This window comes from Rhamphochromis sp. 'chilingali' (assembly GCF_963969265.1).
Source record: "Rhamphochromis sp. 'chilingali' genome assembly, chromosome: 6".
Lineage (NCBI taxonomy): Eukaryota > Metazoa > Chordata > Actinopteri > Cichliformes > Cichlidae > Rhamphochromis > Rhamphochromis sp. 'chilingali'.
The window spans coordinates 18237116-18245743 of record NC_137933.1 but is presented as its reverse complement, the minus strand read 5'-3'; the positions used below and the strand labels follow the sequence as shown (position 1 = coordinate 18245743).

General features: G+C 39.4%; 1 protein-coding gene across 1 annotated transcript; it reads right to left on the bottom strand.

Annotated features, from left to right (window-relative positions):
* Positions 1 to 707: 707 nt before the first annotated feature.
* Positions 708 to 8258, bottom strand: LOC308398633 (ephrin-B2a-like). Its single transcript, XM_080885384.1, has 5 exons — positions 7926 to 8258; positions 6995 to 7278; positions 5723 to 5815; positions 2430 to 2546; positions 708 to 1540 (listed from the first exon to the last, which is right to left on the bottom strand). The coding sequence occupies exons 1-5, from the start codon at positions 8075 to 8077 to the stop codon at positions 1188 to 1190; spliced, it is 999 nt and encodes a 332-aa protein (XP_080741510.1). The 5' UTR covers positions 8078 to 8258; the 3' UTR covers positions 708 to 1187.
* Positions 8259 to 8628: the final 370 nt, after the last annotated feature.

The window sequence follows — 8628 nt, the reverse complement described above, 5'->3', positions numbered from 1 at the left end:
ATAACAATCAAATATTACTTCAAATGTTTTTTTGGGAAAATATTTAGTTTTTTAGTTTTTTTTTTAGTTTTTTTGTAATTTAAAGGGTTAAAACAACGAAAATATAATTAAAACTTTATATGAATATTTCAGGGAGAAGTAGTTTTAAAAGACTGACCAATTTAAAGTGAAAAAAAAATTAATATTTAATATTTTTATTGCACTTTTTGGGCGTGGTCGATAGTGTGCATTTTATGAAATGCGCTCCTGGAAAAAAAATAAAAGGCGATCGAAATGACTCTTGGTGACAATCTTTAGTCCATCCAAAGGCCTAATTATAATAACAATTGAATATTACCTCAAATGTTTTTTTTGGAAAATATTCAAGTTTTTTGTTTTTTGGGGCAAAAAAAGCAGTGCGCTCATGTGACGAAACCGGGATATAAAGGGTTAAAATCCGCGAAATGTAATTAAAACTTGACATGAATATTTCAAGGAGAAGTAGGTCTAAAAGATTGGCTAATTTAAAGTGGAAAAAAATATTAATATATAAATTTTTTATAGCACTTTTTTGGGCGTGGTCGATTTGTGGCTCTAAGACCAATAGTGTATGCATTTTTCTAAGACCCTCCAGGGGTTAAACACCTTTTCCCTTTAAACTGATGTTCACACGTGATTGAATCCTTAAGTAGAAACAGATCACAAAGACTGGGTGAGGAGTCCCTTGAAACACTTTCATTTTAATAAAATCCACAAAATCATGACTTTCATTTCGGTTCAAACAAAGTCAACACATCTCGGCTGTGAAAAACCTCAAAGTGCTCATGAATTTAATGCTCTGCAGTGCAGTTTTTAAGCTTTTCCCCCACTTTTCCTTAAACCAATTCATCAATAAATTAATATTAAATACACATTTACTGTACATCTAAAGCTGCCACGTGTTGGTGGCAGTAATAAAGAATTTCTTATAAATACATCCCTCCCCCATTTCCAAGCATATCTGACAAAAAACAAACTGGATACAACTACCAATGATATGTTAAGACCCCAGTTTGCTGTCTGATTGTCTTGTCACTTCACTGAGGAGCTCTCGCTCTTTATCTGTATTTTTTTTTTTTGGACCGCGCACAGCTCTCAGATTGTCCTCAGTAACTGAGATTCATGATTACCCTCATATCAGCAGAGAAGTGTCATCAGAGCAGCAAGCATTAGACTTTGTAGTAGATGTTGGTGGGACTCTGGGGCATTATCTCCTGAACTATGTACACAGGGGGCCCGTAGTCACTGCTCACGCGCTCAAAGTGACGGCAGATCATGCTGTCGGAAGCCCGCAGAGGAAAGACGACGTCGCTGCGGTCCGAGCCGTTGTTGTCGCTGCTGATGCTGTCCCGTTTCGGCACGCCCAAAGTGTTGAGGGACACGGAGGCGGACTGCTGCCCATCTGGGACGCAGCGACGGTGACGGTGCCTCCACAACACAGCCAACAGAACTATGATGACCACGAGCAGGACCACACAGCCAGAGACAACCCACGTGAAGAGTCCTGTCTCCGAGCCCACATCTGTCAGAAGATAGAAAAAGAAAATTTAAGGGGCAAGAGACACAAAGGTTTAAAAACAACTTCACTCACTTAATGCCCCGGCACGGCCTGATCAGCACATGTTAGCGTGAAAAATCTCAGCTGAAGCTGGACACAAGAGAATATGCTTCATCTTAAGTGTCACCCTGTTAGAAAACACAGGCCCTTTTTTTGGCACACGACAGACTCATGATCACTTGAGGTTTGAGTGCAAACTGGAGGACTCAGTGAAATGTCATTGTGATGAACAGTTTGCAGCATTGTTTTATTCTTCTGTCCGTCTGCGGAGTCACACGATGATCACGAAGTGGGTCAGAGCAGAATAAAAAGGCTGCTCAGACAATTTCAAATCCAGTCTTCTAAGGGTTGATGAGTTTGGTTTCTACCGATCGTTGTTAGCGACAACAAATTACACAAATCAACTCAAATATTTCAATCAAGAGCCAATATGTAGTTTATGTTGCCTTCATTTTGCTTTTTTATGAGCTAAAAAGACTATAATCACTTTCTAATGTTGTTTTATTGTTAGTTATTTACTACTGAGAGCATAAAAATGTATTCAATAAACTGCAATTTGTTCAGCAGTGTTGCTGAAGCTGCCCTACAGAAGAGTTTTGTCCCATGAGGGCTGAAGCGAACACAAGAGTCCTGGGGTAGAAATTGCAAACAGACTTAATGGTTAATTAAAAATCTGTGAACATTATTGGGTTCTTTTGATATGTGTGGGAAACTCAACATTAATGCACAAAAGGAAGGTAACTGAAAGGGCAGGTAAAGGTAAGGCTTGCACAGTCTGCTCCTGTGTGCTAGAAATGCCCATGATACTGCTGTACATGATTCCCCAGGCTGTATTTTTGGTTTGTCTTCATACCAGCTTTACTTTTTATATCCTCTTCTTTCGTGGAGGCGTCCTTGGCCTTGGACTTTGGTCGTGTAGGTGGGAATCTGGTGGGGGACTCCTGAAGTGTTGAAGGTGGATCTGAAGAGTCTGGAATAAAAACCACACAGACTGATATAAGCTGCAAACCTCACACCTTCCAGGTTACTGTAATGAGATTTATTGGTTCATTCAGAATCTAAATAAAGAGCTAATTTCTTTCTATTTGTTTATTGATTTCGGATCAACAGTCATTCAGATAAAATTGAATCACAAGACAAAGAGCGAAACTTGTTTTTTTCTCAACGCAGCCAGACCACAGAAAGCTGGGTTTTGTGTCACAGCTGCGATTTTCTTTTTTTTTTTCTTGACAGGAAAAGCATCACTAACATGTTCTCCTTTTTTCCCCACCCACTCACACATAACATATACATATGAGTGACAAATTAAAGGAAGAAAAACAGCCTAAAGTGTCTTACTAAGATGTTGCCGGAAAAACTTTAATGCTCTGGCTTTTCTGTGAAACTCTGCTGGAGGATTTTTCAAAAACTCTTTTTTTGGAGGATAAAGGTGCTGAGGGAGACCCAAACCACAGTAGCAACGCTACAGAGCCTCTAGATCAATACACTGTAAGGGTCGGTGGTACAGGTTTGCCCTTAATTTATCAGATGGAGCCATTTTAAAAAAAATTCCCTCTGGTTTTTCCAGGGGGACTTTTCTGGAAAAAGACCAGCTGTTTCACAGTTACGGATTTTCCTCTGTGGTTCATTAGAAATGTGATCAAGTCTGAGAATATAGAATTAAATGAGAACAATTAAGTAATCAAAAGAAACCCCGTCTTGTTTTTAATTGGTTATATTTCCCTTTATGATACTCTCTGTCAGTGAGAAGTAACTAAATCCATTCAATCAAGTACTTAAATATACTTTTGAGAAGTTTCAGCCACTTATGTATTGGGGCCGCCATCCTTACAAGTTACTATTAGGATGTTGGCTCCACGCTCTTCCACTTATCTAAGTCAGGGTCGCTGGAGCCAATCCCAGCTGTTAAGAGTTGCAAGAGGCAACAAGAGACAGCGGATCTGAACCTACACCTTTCTTTCCTCTAAAAAACAAAGCACTGTTAAAAAGTCCTACTTCTGCTTTAAACTTCAATCAGGGTTCCTCCTGATTTACTCTTCATTACTCAGAGAATTAAAACACTTCAGTGTCGTCCCAGGAAACCATAACAATGAGATCTTTCTATCTTAGTTTTCTCATAAACTCCCCATGAATGATCGCCATAGTCACCTGGTTTTGTCTTTAAGCCTACCCAGAACCAACTCTTTGTGAAAGGAAAGGAGATAACGCCATCACACAGCTCAGTTTGCATTGGTTACATCTTACATTAAATTACACTTTTAGCATTAATTAAATAAACTTCAGAGATGCTGAAGTCATTAATGGACTGGAGATAAAGTGGATCATCTACTAAAGAGGAAGAAAAAAACAGAAGTAGATATCAGGCTGAGCAATACTTAATAAATCCATTTCGTTTCACCATTGGTAGTAATGATAGGCAACCTTGAATGTGGACTGCCTTTGTCAGATTACAAAGCACACATTTTTCTTTGTTACCCATCACATTATTCAGGGCTCCGTGTTTAGAGCAAACCTTTCATCATGGTCAATAGCAACAAGGATTTGTCTACTTTTTCTTCTTAAAATAGTGTGAAAAAGGTTTATAAAGGACTCTTTCTTAATATCTGCATTGCTTTATTAGTAATTTATATTATTAAAAAGGAACTAAACTAGTCTTTCACCAATAACCTCTCAGGTTTCTCAGCCTTCAAAAAGTATAGTTCTTAATTTTAAATTTGGCAATTTATGGGATAATGTGCAAGCCTTCAAATGAACTGGGTTTAACAACAAACATAAAAGTATGGAAGCTTGTTTCTGCCACTGGGGGAAAAAACATTTGGAAAAAAAAGAACATCCTAAAGTCAAACATTTTAGTTCTCATCTCAAAAGTTTAACTCTGTAACTTGAAATTTCAAGGTTTTTCTCAGATGTTTGAGTTGGTACGTTGAAGTTTTTTAAAAGTTTATTTTTTATTAAGTGGCAGAAAGAAGCTTCCACATACCAACATAAAAAAGTGACAGTTTAACGTCTAAATACAGGAAAGAAATATTATGATCTTTGCTCAAACATAAAAATAAATACTAAAGTAAAAATGAAATGTTATACCTTAACTGGGACTACATGCACATTTGAGTGTTAGTTAGCTTAGTTTGAACAGCAGTCATTAAAGCTTCACTTCAGTGTCTCATTCATTCATCACTGATGTTCAAATTTCCTGCCAGCACATTTACTGTGAATGTAAAAAATATGACAACACGATTAAACGTTCAATTTAAAAAGCACAACGTATAACTCAAAATCTGACGCTTCCAACGACTCGTCGTGACTTTTAATATATGCAGAAATTAAAACTCGATAACACCTAAAAATTGAACTTATTAATATTTGCTGTCGCTGTAAAAAAAAGATGTGTTTACACCAGTAAACACAGCGGGAGAACAGCCCCATATTTCCAGTTATGATCAGTGGAGAAATGCACGAAATGCTGATTTTTTTTTTATTTTTTTTTCATCTCCAACTCAAACTCCTGAATTATTTATGTAGATACCACTTCACATTTCAGAGGTCAAAAAAATAATATTTATTTTTTAGGCCTTTCATTTATTTAGCTTTTAAAGTTTCTGGAAAAACACACAGAAACAGCAGCTGTCATGTTTCTGTGATTATGTGGAGTTAAAGAAGCAAACAAGCACACTATAAACACTAGTTTCTTCATTTAGAGAGTATGGCTTGAAAATTGATAAATAGTGTGTCGACAGGTAGCGTACACCTGTGTGCCTGTTGTGTTTTAAAGAATGATGCATCCTCAAATTAAACCAGTTATTGTGATGTTAATATGACAAAAAATAAATAAAATAAATACCACGGCAGTCTCAAATGATCACATGCATGATAATACCGGCTTTAAGCTGCTAGTGCTGGCTTAAATTAAGGATTTGGAATAATTCATGACAGAAATCTCTCTTCAAGAGAATTGATGGATGATCACAGGATTATGTGACCACTCAGTAATTCAAGTCTGGAGATGATATTATTGCTTTAAATATGACCTGAAATAAACAGCTGGTTCTATCTGTCAGATAACTACATGTGTATGTATATGTTTGTGTGTGTGTTCATGTCATCCACACATGCGCCGGCACAGACACGTGAAAGCAAAGCTCTTACTCTGGCCGACTCTCAGCACCAGCTTCATGGATTTGGTCCTGCACACCCCTCCATTAGTGTTATCCAGACCCTGCAGGAAGCCCGTGGAGGTGGCTGATAAACACAGGGAGGAGGCAAAAATTAAACACTTTTTTCTTCCCTTCCCCAAGTTTCGTGTAAATCATAAACGATTATCAGGGAATGCATAATTACGCGACGACTCCTTTGCAGACAAGTTGGGTCAGTTGCCAAAAGTTGCATCACTTATGCAACAAAATGCCACACATAGCACAAGCTGTGATGTTATAAACAGCAGATAATCACACATGTGAAAACACCACAGAAGCTACAGAAAATGCTGTGAGGGCTGAACCAAAAAGATACTTATTTTTTTAGTGTATATTCTTTAAAAAAACAAAAACAAAAAAAAAAGCTGAATTGCTCCCAAAATACTTAACCTCCAAAACATCTTGAAGAAAACCTGAACAGAGTGAGAGGATTTGTTGCAGCATGGTTGCATTAGTTGCAGTTAGGTGAAGCCAGCAAACTGGAAATTGAGTGTGATGTTGCTGAATGTACTAACCAGTGAACTGACTAAGCATTGCATCTCAAAATGCAACACGGGAAATAAGACGAATGGAGAATATTTTAGCAGCTATCCTTTTGAATCAATAACCAACACTCGCATGAGAGACACACACACACACACCAGGAACTCTCACTCACCCCTGTCATTCACACACATACTTGTTAGCAGCATTTAGGTCAGATAACAACATCTCGCAGGCTACAAGCCACGTTGCCATGTAAGCTCCCATCAAATCTGCCTGATGCTGTAAAAGCCTTCTGTGATTTGGGGCATGTAAGCCCTTGGAATCACACAGGCCTGCCAGAGCGAAGTGTGCTGTCAGAGCGTGGCGAGGTGGGTGAGGCTACATGGTCAGATTTGCTCTCTATCTCATGCATCACTTGCCTCTTAAGATGCTGGTTTAACCGACGGCAGTCCAATAACGAGGCCACGTTTTTTTGTGTGTGTGCGGGTTTTGTTTTTTTTTACTTTGATTCTCACGCAAACTGACAAATTGAGAGGGAGCCAAGGATGATGGTGTCCTCTTTACCCAGAGAGAGAGAAGGAGAGAGGGCAGGGGAAGGAAAAAGGAATCAGCTTCTAGCCTGGATTTAAAGGCTGTTCCACCTGTAGGAACCAGCTGCTTTTCCCCATCATACTGAGTTTAATTAGAACGTGTGCCACACGTTTGGCAGCCATGGCTTCAGACACAAAAAAACACTCACAGGTTATGTAATAGTCCTTCCCCTTGAGGAACTCCAGACCCCACAAGTTGGGGCTGAATTCCTGAAACTTGAACGTGAACTTTACATCACGGTTTGGTTTGTCGCAGTTCAGCAGAGGCGTGTCAGTCTGGTCAATGGTGCAGCTCTCCAGCTGACTTCGCGAGACCAGGAAGACTCTGTAGAACTCCTCCTTTCCCCCAGAGGAAGCATCTGCCCTGGGGCACACAATGTCCATCTTGTCCCCTATCTGTGGATACAGAATGAGACCCTGACCTGGACTAAACCTGTGATAAAAGAGAGAAACACAACACTTTAAAAAAAAAAACAAACATAAAAATCCTCTTAAACCGGCAGAGACTGGAGCATCTTCACTTTATGCAATTCTCAGCTTGAACTTGATGGATAATAAAGTGGCCACATTTTAACTTCAGTGATAAGAGCGTTTCGACAAGATCTTGCAGGTTTTCATTTGTTCACATCAGACCAGTTGCTTGTTTAGACTGAGGAACAAACCAAAAACAAACAGCGCAGTCATAAAGGAAAAAAGATTAGGTGATCAATCATGAACTGGATCAACAGAATATTAGTCTACAGTAATCCCTGGAGCTATTTTTTTAAAGCTCCCCAATTCCATCGCTTCAGGGGATTTTTTTGTGTTATGTAAATATCTGAAGAGCACATGCAGAAATGCATTGGTTTCATCACCAGCTAATAACATGGCGAAGATAAAAAGTCATTAATTAATACAAATCATTCTGTTTAGTTTCAATTGGCACAGGAGAAGAGCTGGAGCCTGGCAGTGTTCGGTGCTTCTGTGTTATCAGTTACTTCTCAGTCATTATAAATCACTTCTGGAAAATGTCACTGAGCAGATTTCTGTCAGTCCACAGCAGAAAGTTGTATTGATCGCAAAACTGATTCCTCCACTTACTTGGCATTGGAGCTGCTCCAGTGGATAGACTCCAGAGTGATGGCACGGCATGAGCAAACGATGGCCAGCAGGAACAGGGCACCGCAGCTCCATGCGCTGCTCCCCATCCCAGGAAGAAATCGGAGACTGGCTACACGGAGGCTCGGTATCATAAACCGGCTACAATTTGCTGTCCCTGCATGTCTCCGGTTGCTCCAGGTGCGCGCAAAGGACACGTTCCCGAATGAAATCCCACCAAGTTGCGAGTTTTCCTCCTGCGGCTGTTTGAAATGTTCCACATTGTGCGTAATTGGCTGGAAAATTATTCGTGTGACGAGATCCGTGTATTGAGGACAGAGAGAGTGTGCAGCGTTTAAAGCCATCAGCTGACCAGTCCGCCCATACGGGCTCGTGCGTAAGAGAAAGCCGGGGCTGGTGGGCACATCGATTGGTGAATTTTTATTTATTTATTTTTTTCACATTAACATACTGTACATTGCGTTACATGCACGAGCCATAAAACAAGCGCATTTTTAAAAGCGTGTTCAACACATTTGGGGGAAATCCAAGTCTGGCTGTTTTCCAGACGATTAAATAATAATAATAAAAAATCCAGAAATGATTGCGCTTACTTTTCTCAGAAGCTAGAAGTTTCATAGTAACCACAGATCTTTATCTGTTTTTTCTTCTTCTTCTTCTCGAAAGTGGGTTTGGGAAATATTAA